The sequence below is a fragment of the Lipotes vexillifer genome, unplaced genomic scaffold, assembly GCF_000442215.2.
Source record: "Lipotes vexillifer unplaced genomic scaffold, Lipotes_vexillifer_v1.1 scaffold717, whole genome shotgun sequence".
NCBI classification, from domain to species: Eukaryota; Metazoa; Chordata; class Mammalia; order Artiodactyla; family Lipotidae; genus Lipotes; species Lipotes vexillifer.
In genome coordinates, this window is record NW_006798707.1 from 1910598 (window position 1) to 1929446 (window position 18849).

Here is an 18849-nt window from a genome sequence, read left to right on the forward strand (position 1 = left end):
ATTTTTCTCGGTAGCATTTATTACCATCTGATATTGTTTATTATTTATTTTGGCCCACAAAAATGTAAGCTCCTTTAGCAAGGACTTGGCTTGTTCCTGTCACTGCCTAGAACAGTGGCTGATACAGAATAGGTACTTGATAAGTATTTGTTGAATGAATGAGAGCTTAACAGCTACTATATACTTACCAGATCTTTCCCAGCTCCTTTCCTGGTCATAAGCTATCAGAGCCATTCCCTTCCTCTTTTTCTTTCAACTTTGCATTTCCTAATTGTATTTTCCCTCATCTCTACTCCATTCCTATCTTTTTCAGGCTGAACCACCACCATTGTGCTTATATTTCTGTGGAGTGCTAATGTTTACAGAGCATTTATTTATGTCTGGTATTACAGATGCAGATGGTCTGTGGATCTGAGATGAATGACATTAGCTTTTAATGCTGAATTTAGGTGCAGAGGGAAAAAAATTAAAATTATGAAAGATTGTGAAACAAATTCAGTCTTCCAGGGCTAAAATTATGGTCTTCTAGGATGTTTAGGTTTCTTGTTTTGTTACTACCCAACTTTACATTTTACTGTTTCTGCCTACCCACGGTGGAATTCTCCTTGATTTTCTGCAAGAATTTTTAGAAGGCAGGAAAAATCACCAAGCTCAAAAGACCCTTCTAACTTCAGCTCTGAGTTTATCATAAATTAAGAGTAGTCTGTCTCCCTATTAGACTGTTGGTGGGAATGTAAATTGGTTCAGCCACTATGGAAAACAGTATGGAGGTTCCTTAAAAACACTAAAAATAGAGTTGCCATATGATTCAGCAATCTACACCTGGGCATATATCCAGAGAAAACTCTAATTTGAAAAGATAAATGCACCCCAGTGTTCATAGCAGCACTATTTACAATAGCCGAGACATGGAAGCAGCCTAAGTGTCTGTTGGCAGATGAATGGCTAAAGAAGATGTGGTACATGTATACAATGGAATACTACTCAGCCATAAAGAAGAATGAAATAATGCCATTTGCAGCTACATGGATGGACCTAGAGATGATCATACTAAGTGAAGTAAATCAGAAAGAGAAAGACAAATACCATGTGATATCACTTACATGTGGAATCTAAAATATGATACAAAGGGGCTTCCCTGGTGGCGCAGTGGTTGAGAGTCCGCCTGCCGATGCAGGGGATACGGGTTCGTGCCCCGGTCTGGGAGGATCCCACGTGCCGTGGAGCGGCTGGGCCCGTGAGCCATGGCCGTTGAGCCTGCTCGTCCGGAGCCTGTGCTCCACAATGGGAGAGGCCACAACAGTGAGAGGCCCACATACGGCAAAAAAAAAAAAAAATATGATACAAAGAAGCTTATTTACAAAACAGAAACAGACTCACAAACATAGGAAACAAACTTATGGTTAACAAAGGGAGAAGGGGGTGGGGGAGGGATAAATTAGAAGTTTGGGATTAGCAGATATATTTTATGTATATATATATAAAAAATAGATAAACAATAATCCTACTGTAGAGCACAGGGAACTATATTCAGCATCCTGCAATAAGCCATATGGAAAAGAATATGAAAAAGATTATATATACATATATGTTTAGCTGAATTCCTTAGCTGCACAGCAGAAACTAACACAACACTGTAAATCAACTATACTTCAGTAAAAAAAAGAGTAGTCTGTTTCTCTTAGATTCTCATTATTCTTTTTCTCTATATTGATGTGCTAATATGATACTGGATTTGTGTGAAAATGCATTTGTGACTGGTCTTTTATTTTTGGCTTCTGCAGAACCTTGCCTCCTGGAATCCATCAAATCCTGAATGTCTCTTACTTGTGGTGAAGGAACTTGTGCAACAATATCACCAATTTCAATGCAGCCGCCTCCGTGAGAGTTCCCGCCTCATGTTTGAATACCAGACATTACTGGAAGAGCCGCAGTATGGAGAGAACATGGAAATTTATGCCGGGAAAAAAAACAGCTGGGTAAGGTTTTTTTGAGAATGGGAGAAAAAAGGTCACTTTATCTGTAATAGAATAAAATAATCAATTCAGACATTCATTTATAATAAATCCTGACCATTCCCTTAGATAAACATGATTTAGGTTGCCCGTGTACTTTCTCAGTCTCACATCCGCAGCCCCTGACTTCTGAATATCTGCGGCTGCAGATGTGAGACTCCAAATTTTACAAACTTCCCAGGCGATATCCTTGAGAAACCAGATAAACATTAATGTCTTTTCAAAACTCTGAATTATGAGAAAGTATATAGTATCCCAGTCAGATGAGAGGGGTCAGTAACTCTGGAGGTAGCCAGCTTATATGGATCCTTTTATAATTTCTTTACCTTGTGTGATCCTTTAAAAATGCAAGTCAGAGTGTATCACTCCTTTGCCCAGCACTTTCATATCCCTCTCTTCTTCTCTCATAGTAAAAGCCGCAGTCTTTCCAGAGGTGTAAAAAAGCTCTACGTGATTCCTGTCACCACCATCCTCCATCCATCATTCCTTCTCTCTCTTCGTCTCCCACTTTCCTGTCTAAAAATCATCAGCTCCAGCCTCTCTAGCACCCTTGCTGTGCTGCAGACACACAAGATATGCTCCTGCCCTAGGGTCTTTGCATAGCTGTCCCGTTGTCTGGCATATTTCCCCTGGATATTCGCAAGGCTGATATCCTTCCTCCTTAATGTTTTTACGCATGTGTTATGTTCTCAGCAATGCCTATATTAATACCCCCATTCTTTTTAAACAACTTTTTTGGGTATAATTTTGATACCATAAATTCACCTGTTTTAAGTGTAAAGTTTAATGGTTTTTAATAAATTTGCCAAGTTGAGCAACCACCATCAATCCAGTTTTCGAGTGGTTCCATCACCCCAATAATATCCCTCATGCCCATTTATAGTTAATCCTATTCCCACCCCCAGCCTCAGGCAACCACTAAACTAGTTTCTGTCTGTATAGCTTTTCTTTTCTGAACGTTCATGCACAGGCATACTTGGGAAGCATTGCGGGTTTGGTTCCAGACCACTGCAAATAAGCAAATATCACAATAAAGTGAGTTCCACGAACTTTTTGGTTTCCTAATGCATATAAAAGTTATGTTTACACTGCGTATAGTGTAGTCTATTAAGTGTGCAATAGCATTATTTCTATACGAAACAATGTACATACCTTAATTAAAAAGTACTTTATTGCTAAAAGATGCCAGATATTGTCTAACAGCACAGAAGGTCTACAAACCTCCAATTTATAAAAAATGGAATATTTGAGAAGGGCAGTAAAACGCAGCACAATAAAATGAGGTGTACCTGTGGTGGAATCATACAATATGTGGTCTTTTGTGACTGGATTCTTTTACCTTTTACATAATATGTGTGAGGTTCATCCATGTTGTAGCGTGTGTCAGTATTTCATTGCTTTCTGTGGCTGAGTAATAGTCCATCTGATGGGCATATACCACGTATCCATTCACCAACTGATGGCCATTTGGGTTGTTTCTGCTTTTTGACTGTTATGAATAATGCTGTATAGACATTCATGTGCAGGTCTTTCTAACATCTCTTTTTAAAATTGTTAACTTGTACACCCTCCCCTGACCCTGACCCTGCTCTACATTATTTTTTTTGCATCTTTTTAACAAACTATATAATTAACATATTGTATTAGTTATATGTTGCCGCATAAAATAATCATACCAGGATTTAGTGGCTTAAAGCAATAGCATTTATTATCATAATTTTTGTTTGCCAGGAATCTGTGTAGACCCTCTGTTTGAGGGTCTCTCACAGGCTGCACTCAAGGTACTGGCCAGGGCTGTAGTCACTCAAGGCTCAACTGGAGAGGGATCCATTCTAAGTTCATTCATGTATTTCTTGGTAGCGTTCAGTTCCCTGTGGGCTGTTGACCTGAGGGTCTCAGTATAGTGCTGCCTGTTGGCTGGAGGCTGCCCTCAGTTCCTTGCCTCTTCTTAGGGCCTCTCCACAGGGCAGCTCATAAAATGGCAGCTGGCCTCACCAGAGCGAGTAAGCAGGAGTGAGTATGTGAGCAAGACAGAAGTCATAGTCTTCATAACCTAATCTCAGAAGTGACATCTCATCAGTTTTGATGTATTCAGTTTTGATGTATTCAGTCTACACGCAGGGGAGGCATTACATAAGAGTGTGAATACCAGAGATCACTGGGAGCCTACCACACTTACTTATTATGTTTATTGTTTGTCTCTCCCCAGCGGAATGTAAAATTCCACCAAGGCCAAGATCTTTGTTCCATTCACTGGAAATATAGTAAACGCCTAGAACAGTGCCTGCCATATGGTTTACATTCCGTAAACGTTTGTTGAATGAATTAATTAATAAACTCTAGTTTATTTAAGCACAGAATAAGTTTAGGTTCCCTTCTCTGTGTTAGTTCTTTCAGATTTCACTTAGTCTTTCTTTTCTTAGGTTAAATATGCCTTTCCCCTTTTGTTCTTCAGCTCTTTCTCAAAGGACATGTTTTCCAAGGTTTTATACATGATTAACGCCTTTGAATCAGTAGGACTAAAATTCATCCTTGTTACAAATCATCCTGTGTTCAGTTCAAGGTTTTTTTGTTATTTTGTAAATTTATTTTGCTTATTTTACTGTGGTAAAAGACAAAATGAAATTTACCGTCAACCATCTGTAAGTACACAGTTTAGTGGTGTTAAGTATGTTCACGTTGTTGTGCAACAGATCTCTAGAGCTTTTGCATCTTGTAAAACTGAAACTCTACCCATTTAAATACTAATTCCTCTTCCCTGCAGCCCTTGGCAGCTACCTTTCTACTTCCTGTTTCTATGAATTTTGACTCCTTTGGAGACCTCATATAAGTGCAATCGAACAGCATTTGTCTTTTTGTGATTGGCTTATTTCGCTTAGCATAATGTCTTTGAGGTTCATTGGTTCATCCATGTCGTAGCATGTGACAGGATTTCTGTCCTCTTTAAGACTGCCTGGTATCGCATTGCATGCATATGCCACATTTTGTTTATCCATTCATCCATCAGTGGACATTTGCATTGCTTTCACCTCTTGGCTATTGTGAATAATGCTGACTACACATGGGTATGTACAGAGATCTTGCTTTGAATTCTTTTGAATATATCCCCCAAAGTAGGATTGCTGGATCATATTGCTAATTCTATTTTTAATTATTTTGGTGGAATCTCTGTACTGTTTTCCATAATGGCTGCACCATTTTACATTTCTAACAGTAGCGCAGAGTTCAAGGTTTTAAACTATTGTTTTGAAACTTTAATCTGTTCCTATGGATAGTAAGGAAAACTTTATTAAACTTAGTGTATCCTCTAATCCCAACATTTTCTTATTAAAAAATCAACTTAATTGTCCTCTCAGAAGAGGTGTTAGGTTAATTTGACGTGACTTCTTGGTGAACCTGTCTGTGTTGTCTTTAGTGCAGATAGATTCCTTTAAAGACATGATTGGAATCACTGTCAAACTAATTGGTCTTTAGTTTTTAGGATTTTCCTTCCCTCCTAATTCCCTCTTTTAATATTAAGGCTGAATTTAGGTATATCCAGTTTTATGGTACCATTTCTGATCTAAGAATTTTTAAAATTATGTTCATTGGCTCAGCTAATACTTGAGATATAGTTCTTCTGAGTGTAGAAGTTTAAATTCATTTAAAATAGCTATAGGTAGTTTGAATTTATAGTATATTTAAAACTTCTCATTTAATGTTATTGATTCTCTATTCTTTAAACCTACTGCTGCTACATCTGCCCCAGTTTATTTTGATATACTGTTGAGTAATTTGCCAGCATTAGGGCAATGATTATGGACTAGGGGAAGTAAAGAAACTGAGAATCCTGTAACAAGGCAAGGTGGACAATTAGAGGTTAAGCTTGCAGCTGACCAGCCCTAGGGAGGGCCCAGTGGAAGTAGGAGCCAAGACTCTAGAAGTAAAAATATAGGCATGTGAGTTAGTTCCTGGTCTAGAAACAGGGCATAAAGGTGAGTCGTGCAGGATGAAACACATTTGAGCATGGCATGCTGGTTCAGGAATATGTTAAAGGACAGCTTGCTAATGGAATACAAATCCAGACCACGAATTTGGGTGACAAACACGGGACCCTAGCAGAAAGAAAGCAGTTTGGTTTTGAGCCAAGATTTTTTGAATCAGGGGCTGTAATAGTTTCCTATTGCTGCTGTAACAAATTGCCACAAACTTGGTAGCTTAAAACAACACAAATTTATTATCTTACAGTTCTGGTGGTCAGAAGTCCGTAATGGGTCTCCCTGGACTAAAATCAAATTATCGTCAAGGCTGCGTTCCTTCTGGAGGCTCTAGGGGGGACTGTTTCAGGGCACTGAAGAAACTGGCTGATGTGCTTCAGAGATATTATCTTTGAGAAATTAGGGGGAAGGTCCTAGGGATTGTAGAAAGCAAAAACGTTCTGGAGATTTTTGAAAGAAATTACACTCAGGTCTTTAGGTGGATGATTTGCAGACATTTAAATAAGAATGCAATAGTCAATTGGAACAACAGCTGGGTAACTAAGAAACAGTCATGGCAAACTTACTTTATCCTTTTAAGGAAGGTGAATATTATTGACTTAGATTATCTAATTTTCAGTAAAGCATTCAGTTGTTCTCCCTTAGTATTCTACTGACTGTGGGCTCCTTTCTTAGTTGTCTGAATCTATGGAAGAGCTCCACGTAAAAGATTGGCTATACCTTTTGTCAGCCATCAGGTGTTTGTGGAATGTCACAGGGCTTCTCCTTTGACCCCGTTTCATTGTTTTATTAGGTTGTTGAAAGGCATGCTTTTCAGTTTTTCTGATAACACAGAGCTTGAAAAGATAATTATTATGAAGAACTACAGAATCAATATTTAAAATTATTTTTATAGTTATATGTACTGGAATGCTGCACCATACCTATAAGATATAATTTAGTAGGGCTAAGCCAGTATAGGACTGATATGGAAAGTCTGCTACGCTAGTTTGAGTATAAAAAAGCAGTCCTGGCTTTTGCTCTTGAAGGTGTTAGAATCCAGTTAAGTCTCAACACATATTTGTAAAAAATGAAATAGCAATGCTGAACAGATTATCTCGGATGGAATGGACAGCCTGTACATGAACTCAGAAGAGCCAATCACTGAGAAACGGAGTGACTAAGGAAAGTCTTCACTGATGAACCAGAACTGACCTAGGTCCTAAAGGAAGGTGGACGTAGACAGCACTATAGGAAGAGGAGGTCAGGGGGTTATATGGTTGCAGAAAAACTTAGAGGCATAGCGTACGTGGGGGACAAGCATTATAAGCATACATATGACTGTTTTACTGATTAGTAAATCATATCTATTATGTCTTTTTGGAATATTGAAGCAAGAGGACATTTTAATATGAAAGAAATTGATATAGGAAATAAAATATGAAAATAATATATTCTCTAAATAAAATTATTATGAGTCAGTTTGCTCTTCCTGGGCTAAATGTGAATCCATGTATTTTGGTTCTCCTGATTCCACTAGTCCATCTGATAAATATTTTCTGTAATGAATCCAAGACTGTGCATAATTATTGAATACCTTTGGATTACAACATCCTGTGTTCATTTGAGAGGATGGTGACCTTTTGTTTTCGCCTTTGCATCACGGAGTTTTTCTTTCTGGAACATGTGTTTACATTCTTAACCTTCCACTTCTGCTCTAAAAGTAAGAGGCTTTTAAAAACCTGAGATGCCTCTTCCATTTTACTGTCAGCTGGCAAAAGGAAAAATTTAAAAACCATGTAGTAGAAAGAGGGAGAGGGCTCTGATCTCTTGTCAGCCTTCTGACAAGCATATTAATTTGAAATACAGTGCTGCCTCCACACCACTGCAGACACTCTTCTTTTTCCTCCTCAATTTCCAGTTAGAGGATTTCAGCAAGTGCACATTTGAAAGTAAACATTAAAACAAACAAACAAACAAAAAACCAACACAAACTCTTTATTAATTCTTTACCATGGTCTTTTTATGAAGTCATCTCTCATTGCTTTGTCCATCTCCTTTAGTAAGTAGAGTTTTGAAGATTGTATTCTTAGTCTATGCTGGTTTTATAATTTTTAGTAAACACCAATTTTTTTTTTTAGTTGGGAGAAAACAGATGATACATTGGGATGCAAGCTCACCTGTTCAGAATGAACAATTCTAATGTACCTGCATGATCAGAATCATTTTTAAAAGATATATTAAAATATTTAATTTTGAAAGATATATTAAATAGTTATAGATTCACAAGAAGTTGCAAAATAGTACAGAGAGTTGTTGTATACCCTAACCTGGTTTCTCCCAGTGGTTATTTTTTACATAACCAAGAGATTGACATTGGTACAATGTATGTGTATGCCATTTTATCACATGAGTAATTTCCTGTAACTACCACTGCAATCAAGATACAGATTACCACAAAGATCTTCCTCCTGCTACTTCTTTGAGCAGAGTTATTAAGATTAGAATTTTAATTTCAATGAATGTCACAGTGTAAGCTATAGGTGTTAAAATTGTATATACTGTTTTGCTACAACATATCAAAATAAAGGTACATTATAAGTTTTCTCAGTGGGTAAAACCTAAGGTCTCACTTTATATTGTATCTGTCAACTGCCTTGTCAGCATTTCCTGCATGTGTCTGTTATAGCTAAAGAACCACAGTCTGTCAATGGTAACAGAGCGCAGTAAGCAAATTTGTGAATTTTTCTTTGGCCTTTTTTTTTTTTTTGCGGTACGCGGGCCTCTCACTGTTGTGGCCTCTCCCGTTGCGGAGCACAGGCTCCTGACGCACAGGCCCAGCGGCCATGGCTCACGGGCCCAGCCGCTCCGCGGCATGTGGGATCTTCCCAGACCAGGGCACGAACCCGTGTCCCCTGCATCGGCAGGCGGACTCTCAACCACTGCGCCACCAGGGAAGCCCCCGGCTTTTGTTTTAATTCCCAGAACTCAAAGTTAGTTTATCATCCCTAATATTTTGGTTAAAGGCATTTGTCTTTCCTGCCGTGAAACGAAGGTTTTGAGATGTTCTAAAGCCACATATTTTACATATTAAGGATCACCAGTGGGTGATCTGTGAGATAAAACATTTTCTTAGAAACCCATTTTTTCCTTTTGTGGGCATTTTCTTAATAATGATAATATGTTGGAGAATGTGAAACAATTACCCTTTTTTTGTTGTACTTGACCACAAATCCCAGTAAGATTTTCAAAATTTATGGTTTATAAATTAAACTCTGGCAACATTTAAAAATATGAAAGGAGCCATTTCATGATAGCTCCTCATTTGAGTTAATGACTTGATGCTTCTGTCACCCCATCTTGCTGTGATATTACATTTGAAGGGAAAGTATATGAGCACTGTTAAAAGATAAACTGAGACATATTAAAATTTTTAAGTTTATTTGAGCAAACACTGATGCTAGGTGGTTAGGAGCGTTCTACTGATAAGAGTTACAGGCAAGGTTTTTACAGAGAGGAGTTGGACGCAAAGCAAGGAAATTGATTGGCTAGAGCTGAAGTGGCTGCATTTTTTGGGAAAGACTAGTTGGCTGTTTGGGATTGGCTGTTCTTCTTAACCTTGAGCCATTTACAGGAATTGATTCTGGCTTAAGTTGGCTGCCAAGGCATTAGAGCCGCCTCATTCTTATGGCCTCGTTGCTTGATTACTTTTAGAGCAGTGTGCTTAGAGTGTAAGCTCCTCTAGGGCAGAGGCCATGTAGAAATGTGTTGGAGAGAGAAGTGATCTGGGAGGTGGGAGCTTTGGATTCTAATTCTATCATTAGTGGTATTTTAAAAATATTTATTTATTTATTTTGGCTGTGCTGGTTCTTAGTTGTGGCATGCATGCAGGATCTGGTTCCCCAACCAGGGATCAAACCTGGGCCCCTTGCATTGGGAGTATGGAGTCTTACCCACTGGACCACCAGGGAAGCCCCTGTCTTTAGTTTTTGTGTGTGTGTGACTAAAGCTTTTCTCTGTGTCACTTTGCTGGAGTTAACTACTCTGTCACCCCAACCTTGACACAAAGATTAAATTAGATCCCCTGTGTGCGAAGCAGACAAAATTAAGCAAACGGTGGAGTTGTGTAATACAAAGTATTATTGTTATAATTATTAGCCTTCTTTTGTATATATTTGAAGTAACTTATTATAATAGTTGCTCAGTAAATTGTAGTTCAGCGATTGTTCCTGTCTTATCTCTGAAACTGCTGTTAATCATAAAGTACCATATGTGGACCAGTAGAAGTTGATATCACCAAGGTGCAGATTAAGTATGGAAAACAAGGGGAAAGGGAGAGTTACTTTTTAAGAAGGAGAGCGTTGCTTATCTTTCCAGGAGTAGTTTTGGTGGGGTTCTGAGGTTGGGGGAACAGATTTCAGGGTATCAGCAAGGGAAGTGGCGAAGACAAAGTAAAGGCAGTAAGTTCAGATAGTATTTGGAGGAAGAAGGAAAAAACATATTAGCTGCAAGAGGCATATGGGTCCCATGTTCATTCCCACTAACCAGGTGATATTTACCAACCTTCCTGTCAGGAGTGTTCCTGGTTCATAGCATTTGGTAGCTCAGGTAGCTCTTCAGGTATTTGTGACAGGGAGTAACTAACTTAACATAGGAATTAATGTTAATGGAAAAGTACCTTGAACTGTGCTGTCCAAAACAGGAACCCATGACTATACATAAGTGACTGTTGAGCACTTGAAATGTGGCTGGTCTGAATTGAGATGTATGCAAGTGTGAAATACACAGCAGAGTTCAAAGAATTGGCACAAAAAATGATCTTGTTAATAATTTTTTAATGTTGATAACATGTGGAAATGATAATATTCTGGATATATTGGGACATATTATTAAAATTAATTTCACCTGTTTATCTTTTTATTTTATTTTTTTTAAAGATTTATTTATTGTTTATTTATTTAATGTTTACTTCTGGCTACGTCGGGTCTTAGTTGTGGCATGCGGGATCTTCATTCAGGCGTGCGGGATCTTTCTTCATGGCACACGGGTTTTCTCTCCTCTAGTTGTGGCGTGCAGGCTCCAGGGTACGTGGGCTCTGTAGTTTGCAGCACATAGGCTCTCTAGTTGTGGCACGTGAGCTCAGTAGTTGTGGCATGCGGGCTTAGTTGGGATCTTATTTCCCTGACCAGGGATCGAGCCCAGGCCACTGCTGCATTGGAAGGCAGATCCTTTACCACTGGGCCACCAGGGAAGTCCCTCTTTATCTTTTTACATGTGGCTGTTAGAAAATGTTAAATAATCTCCAGTGGCATATGTATATATGGCTCACATTTGTGTATTGCATTCCTTCTCTCTATCTCTCTGTCTCTTGGGCAGTACTGGTCTAGAATGGTGGGAGAGGAGGGCGAGAGTGCTCAGAGAGGGGTCAGAATAGCTGGAGGGGGTCTGGAAGTGGACGGCCTTTTCACCGCTGGCCACGAGGATGGAGTAGGTGTTCAGTGACGCCAGTCAGCCACAGGGAGCAGGGGATACAGGGGGCTTCTAATCATCCCCCTTTAATTTATGCTACTTGGGAGTTATGCTCTGATGGCATTTGACCTGTGGCAGGGATAAACGTGTGGCTCTCCCTTGGAAGGAGTGTAGCATGGTAGTCAAATCTATAATAGTCACTTCTTGGAACTGTCCAGATTTGTTTGTTTGTTTTTCTTTTTAACCACATGGAACTATTATGAGTTCAGCATTATTTAAAATAAATGATCCCATGGCAGAGGCTCTCACAATTTTATTGTTTGCGTAATGGAATTTGTTATATTGGATTTTGACCTGTATGTCAGTAGGAGTACTGAGGATCTTCGTCACAGTAGTTTATACCTCAGTTTTTCAGTTTATTCACTAAAAGTAGTGAGTGTCTGTGTCTGTGTGTGTGTGTGTGTGTGTGTGTGTGTGTACCTAAATTGCTTTATATCTCCAGACATTTAAAGTAAACATGATAGCTTTTCCAATCTTACTGACTTTTAAAAGGACCTTTATTACTGTTTTTTTTTTTTTTTTAATATAATACAAGCATCAGTAGAAAATTCAAGTTTCCTTTAGCAGCAGGGCCAGTCAAGTGGAAAAGACCTGGTTTTATGGAAACATTATGAAACACGGAGGGAATCCTTTGCCTGCACCTCGCACAGCAGCGTGTGAGGGAGGGCTGGAATGGTGCCGCTTACTTGCATTTGTGAAGCCACTTGTTTGTTCTGAGTCTTGGGTGCCCCATTTTCGATGGTATTTAGATGTTGGGAGCACCCCTTGCACAATTTCCTCAGCGTGAGGAGAACCTACGAGTCTCTCCAAAGGACCAGCTGAGTCTACTTTTTAAAGCCTTCTCTCCACGTAGTAAAAGGAAAAAGATGAAGAATTTTGTATTTGATGTGTTCTTTAAGAAAGCCCCTCATACTTTTTTAGGACTTTTGGGAAATGTACATATAACTCAACCCTGCCTCCCCCAAAGAGTTTCCTAGTTTTTCAGTTATTTTCAATGAATTTATGCTAACATTAACTTTTTCACTGTAAAAACTGTGGAAATGTGTTGATTAGATCAGGAGGCACCTAAGCCAAACAGAGTTCTTGCTTGGGATTTTGGAGTTAGTTCTGAGAGTGAGTTTGGTCTTGTTATGGGTAGCTGGTCTGTAACATGTAACTCTAGGACCTTTTTTTTCTCATATTATTTAGTCAAAAGAATCAGAAAGTGGTAAATAGAAAGTAAGACGAAGCATAGAGAGAGCAGAGATAAGAGACAGAGAGAAAATTCTGGGGGCATTAGAGTCCTTTGAACTGAGGCTGGGCTGCTTCTTTTTTTTTTTAACATCTTTATTGGAGTATAATTGCTTTACACTGGTGTGTTGGTTTCTGCTGTATAACAAAGTGAATCAGCTGTATGTATACAGACATCCCCACATCTCCTCCCTCTTGCTTCTCCCTCCCACCCTCCCTATCCCACCCCTCTAGGTGTGGGCTGCTTTTTTAATCTTAGGTTCCCTGAGATACCGCATATCTTTTAAATAAATTCTCTTTTATTTGCTCAAGTTAGTTTGAATTAGAATTCTGTCACCTGAAACTAAGAGTCTTAACTTAGTTACCTCCGCATCCTGTAAATATCTCTCTCCAAATATCACACTGTAATATTTTGTTTGTCTAGTCAAGATAGACAGACTGTATTTTGTTGGTCTTAAGATCTCCATTACCCAGCCTGGGACTTGGCATGGTAGGTGCTCAATAAATGTTTGTTGAATAAATGAATGAGTGCATGAATTATGAGCATCTCATTATACACACTTTTAATTTTACTTTTCAAATCCCTTAAAATTTCTTTGAGTGGGTAATATGTTCATAGTGTTCAAAAATCAAAATGTATTAAAAGATATATAGTGAAAAAAAAAAAAAAAAAAAGATATATAGTGAAAAGTCTCCCTCCCATCATTGCCTTGTGTCCACCCAAATCAAACCACCTTCCTTTGCTTCTCCCACCCCAGATAAGCACTGGTGTAGCTTTCACCTATTGTAGTTTTTCAGAGTTTCTTTATGCACGTATAAGCAAATGGTAACATATAGTACATACTGTTTATGCAAATGGTAACATATATACTCTGTTTTGCACCTTACTTTTGACTTAATATAGCTCAGAGATTTTTTTCCATATAAGCGTTCCTTTAAAAAAATAATTGTATATTATTACACTGAATAATTGAACCATAATTTATTTAATTTGAATTCTGTTGTTGGGCATTAAAGTTGTTTTGAATCTTTCGCTGTTACAAGTAAGACTGGAATAAATAATCTTGTACATGTCACTTTGCATGTGTTCCAGTATGTCTGTAAGATAAATAACTAGAAGTGGAATTGCTGGATCAAAGATTATGTGTGTTTATAATTTTATCACCAGAATGCCCTCATAATGTTTATACCAGTTTATTAACCCAGCAGCAATATATGAGAGTGGTTGTTTCTCCACAGCAGTGCCAATCATAAATCAAACATATTTGCAGGTTTCTGTCAGGTTCCACTTTGCATAATGACTGGGTAGCTCCTATTAGACTAACCCATCCACAGATATAAAGCCATGTGCCTCAGGGCACTGGAGAGTGATCAAAAGCAGCAGATACTAGACGGGGGTTGATACTTAGAAGGGAAAGCAGAGCTTATGGGACAAAATCCAAATGTTTAACATGCGTGAAAGAAAGCAGGAAAATATTTGATTAAATAATGCCCAGATATTTCCAAATACGGTGGAAGACATACATTTACAGATTCAAGAATCTCAACAAACCCCAACCAAGACAAATGCAAGGAAAAAACAAGGCACATCATAGTCAAAATACTGAAAACCAAACATAAGGAGAAAATTTTAAGTGACCACAGAAAATAACACTTTATATGTAGGTGAAAATTATTTGTGTCACCACTAACTGTTCATCAAAAACAGTGGAGGTGAGAAGACAGTGCAGTGATATCTTTAAAATGCTGATAGATTTCTGCCAATCTGTTTGGTGGAAAATGATGTTCAATTTAGTTTTAATTTGTATATTTTTTGATATGAATGAGGTTTAGAATATTTTCATATGTTTAAGAGTCATTTGTATTTCTTTTCTGTTTATCCTTTCCTGTTATTCTCTTGGATTTTAAATCTCTTTTTCATTAAGAGCATTAGCCCTTTGTGATGGAGTTGAAAATATACTTTCCTCAGTTTGCCAGTTGTCTTTTAACATTGCTGATGGTGTTTTTTTGCCATCCAGAAAATTTTTATGTTCAGGTAGTCAAGTTTATCTATCTTTTCCTTTGTGGCTTCTGAATTAGAAAGTCATTCTCCGCTGCAAGGTTTTATAAAGACATTCGTCAATGTTTGCTTCTTTACAGTTTTAACTTTTTACACTGAAATTCTTAGTCCACTTGGACTTTTTCCTTATATATGATGTGAAATATGGATCTAAGTTTTATTTATTCCTTTATGGCTCCAGTTGTCCCACACTATCAATCACGCACTGAATCTTTTTGGGCTTATTTCTGGACTTACTTCCTGTTCCATTAGTCTGTCTGTTGATTTAACACCGGTACTATGCTGCTGTAATTACTGTGTGTTTATATGATGCTTTGTTATCTGGGGTAACTAGCCTCCTCTCATTGCTTTTCTTCTTCACAGTTTTCCTGGCTGGTGTTAATTGTTTATTTTTCCACATGGTCTTTTGACTCGGCTTTTTAAAGTTCCCTCAAGTAATGAGCCCCAAAGCCTGAACAGGCCAGGTCTTCTTGAAAATGCTCTCAGAGCACTCTGCCCTTTCATGGATAGTATTTTTCACAGGTTGTAATTTATAGGAGTGTTATTTTGGATTAATGTCTGACTCACTCACTAGACCGTAAGCTCCAGGAGGGAGGGCACTATATTTTACTCACTATATTTGCCGTGCCTCATATAGGGCCTGGCAGATTTTAGGCTCTTGATCTACAGTAATGAATGGATGAATAAATTTTAAGTCTTAAGGTTGAGTTCTGACTCTTTATTGCTCTCTCAATGACTGCAGGCAGGTTTCTTGACTAAGCCTCAGTTTTCTCATTTCTAAAATAGGTATAAATGAATTATATCTGCTGAACAGGGTTTGGGAATAATTAAATGATATATCTTAGAAAACATTTTTGTGAAGTGTGAGATGTTCTAATCAGACTAACTTTGGCTTTCCTTCTCACATGTGGTAGATAATTATGTGTTTAACAAGGAGCAACCTCCAGATTTAGGCTATTGGTTGTCAGAGTCTATTTAAAGAATCATCCTTACCAGGCTGTCCAGCTAAAGTTATAGCCACTGTTGAGTATTTCTTAGCTTTTAGCTACCTAAGCAGTAAGAGCAGTCAATTTCAGATGACAGCTTGTTTGTTGACAGCGAACAGCCTCTAAGAAAGGAAATAAAATTTCCCTTTGCAAGAGCAACCTGGGTTTGGAATCCATTCTGCACAAGATGTCTACCTGTCACTTCTGAAAGGAAAAGAGAACTATGCCACAGCTGCTATTACCAGAAGCAAAGCTTAGACTTAATAAATTGCCAAAACTCCACGTTGTTAGTTTAAGTTACTTGCCAAGGTACTATAACTTGAAAAAGGAAGGATGCACATATTTATTGCTAATGCTGGGAAAATTGCCATTAAGGCAGTTGGCAGAACGGCTGACATTTTAACAGTCATAGGTCAGATAATCTTCTACGTCTATCCAAGAGAAGATTTGACCAAGGATTGATAAAAAGAAAATCAAACGATTATGTTGACTTGGCTACATCTAAATGTCTCATTTTCGGCTTACAGGAAAGATTGCTATGGAAGCAATCTTTGACGTTGCAACAGAGTGGCAGTAAATTGCTTGAATGACTGTTGGAACTTCAAATATAAAAACAAAGGAAGGGTCACTGTCTGAGGTAGAACTCCAGGAGGATTTTTCACTTGTGTTTTGCTCCTCATATGATGTTTACGGCTCAAATTTTACATTAAGACATGTTTTAAATCACCATTTACTCAGTTTCACAAAAAAAGATTAGTTTATAGGTCACAAGGAAAATCAGTGGCAGAACTGAAAACTGAATTCTAGAACGTTAGTCTCCAACATTTCCAACGCTGTTAGAAACAAGTACTAAGTTTTCTTGATTCTCTCAAAGGCAAAATAAAGAATGTATAGTGGGCTTGAAAGTTGGAGATCATAAAGCACTTTTTATGGTTTCCAGTAGACCAGATTCTTTCCACACTCTTAAGTTTCTTTTATTTTGAATTTAGTTGTGTAAATCAGCCCATTGCTGATAAACACAAATTAATATTAGTCCTGAGATCAGCATTTCTCTTATTACAAATTTAGCTGTATAAATCAGTCTTTTGCCAATAAACATAAATTTATATTAGTTCTAGGATCAACATTTTGAGAAGGGATAAAGTAGGGATTGTCTGAGCATTTTTAAAAGAATGTTGGTCTAAAATAGCCAGTAGAATAAAAATACATTGTACAAACTAAAATAGGGCAAAAGAGCTACAGTGCAGTGCATGGACTAAAATAACTAGCAGTTCAAATGAGTCCAAGTGCTAAATATGTAATTATCTTTCCGACTACCTTATATGTACAAGAGCTGTTTTAATTTTTTAAATCTCACATTTCACTCATTTTGTTGTTGTTTTCAAAAATACACATTTTTTGTGTATTTTTCACATCTTTGCTCAATTGTTACCTTGTCAGACTCCTCTGTGAAGGAGCTAAATCCCTACCATTTGAGACTTTTGAGCAAAGGAGGAACATAATCTGATGAGTGTGTTGAAAAGACCTCTCTGCCTGTGGTGATGGGAATCAACTGCAAGTGAGCAAGGGCAGAAGCAGTTAGGGGTAGTGGCAGTCATCCAGGCTGGAGATAATAATGGCTCAGATCAGGCGGTTGTGGAGGGGGTGAGAAGTGGCTGGACTGAGGATAGAAATTGACAGTGGAGTCAGTAGGTTTTGCTGCCATTTGGAATGTGGAAGCAAGAGAAAGATAGGGATCAAGGATGAGGCCGAAGTTTTTGGCCTGAGAGACAGAAGGAATGAAATTGCCGTTCACTGAAATGAGGAATAAATATCAAAGGAAAAGCACAAAAATCAGGATTTTGGTTTTCATCGTGGTAGTTGGATAAATGAATCTCAAATTAGGAAGAGGTCTGGGATGGAGATAAAATAGTTGGGAATCATCAGCATATAAATGGTATTTAAAGTCAAGAACCTGGATGAGCTCACCTGGGGGAGTATAGTTAAAGAAAAGAGGTCTTGGGGTTAAGTGCTGGTACACTTCAGCGTTTAGAGGTTGGGGAGACCAGAGGGAGGGCCAGTGGAGAAGCAGAGAAGAGCCAAGAGAGACTGGGATCCTGGAAGTCAAGTAAAGAATGTTCCAGGAAAAAAGTGATCAGCCATGTCGGAATGCGGCTGATAGAACAGTAATAAGATGAGGACTGAGAAATGACCATTGGATTTGGCAATGGTGTGGTCATTGGTGACCTTGATGAGCTTGTTTTGTAGAGAGGTGTGGAGGAAAGGCTGCCTGGGAGAGGGTTCTGGAGAGAATAATAAAAGAGGAAATGTAGACCTCGAATATAGACTAATTCTTTACAGGAGATTATTTTGTAAAGTAGAACAGAAATGAGATGGGACCTGAAGAGGGATTTGAAGTCAAGAAAGACCTTTTTAATGATCTTTGCATGCTGATGGGAGTGAGTGGGTAAACAGGAAAAAATAGAGAATATAGGAGAAGGAATGGAGGCAATTGTTGGGAACGTGTATTCTTTTGTGAGTGTTCTTCCCTCTATAGTACTGTATGCAGCACTAAAGGAAGACGTTTCTGTTCTTCCCAAACTCCTACTGAGCTAGATGCTCCTCTTATAAGTTCCCATATAACTCTGTTGCTCCTATACTTAACCCTTTCAAAGTATGACTTCTTGCACTTAGGGCCAAAGAATCACACTTCACAGGATATGTTAGTCCTCTAGGAGCTTAACGTTACACTAAAACCACATCTTTCTAGCAATTTTGGACTATAACAGAAGGTAAGAATTTTATTAGGATCTTGCACAAACCTCCTCCCGTCCACGATGACGAGCTGTTTATAGATCCTTAAGTAGCTCTTAACTATTCTCTCAAGTGTTGAGTTGCAAGTAGCCTGCACGATTGGGGTTCCATACTATGTCAAGAATGATTCTGAGGTTTCTGGTCTGAGAGACTGAAAGAATGGAATTACCATTTACTGAAATGAGGAACAAATATCAAAGGAAGAGCACAGCTGCTCAGCTCTAAGGAGTATCACTGTTTCTCACCGTTGGCATTCCTGGAGACCCAGTGACTGCTGGGCA

At 38.3% G+C, this 18849-nt stretch overlaps 1 protein-coding gene across 3 annotated transcripts in view; it reads left to right on the plus strand.

The window, feature by feature from the left end:
- Window positions 1–18849, plus strand: part of BABAM2 (BRISC and BRCA1 A complex member 2) — a 441510-nt gene that overhangs the window by 130754 nt on the left and 291907 nt on the right. For all 3 annotated transcript variants that reach the window (XM_007470862.1, XM_007470863.1, XM_007470864.1), the window contains exon 5: window positions 1785–1979. In XM_007470862.1, coding sequence (XP_007470924.1) covers window positions 1785–1979 — 195 coding nt within the window. The remainder of the gene's footprint in view (window positions 1–1784; window positions 1980–18849) is intronic.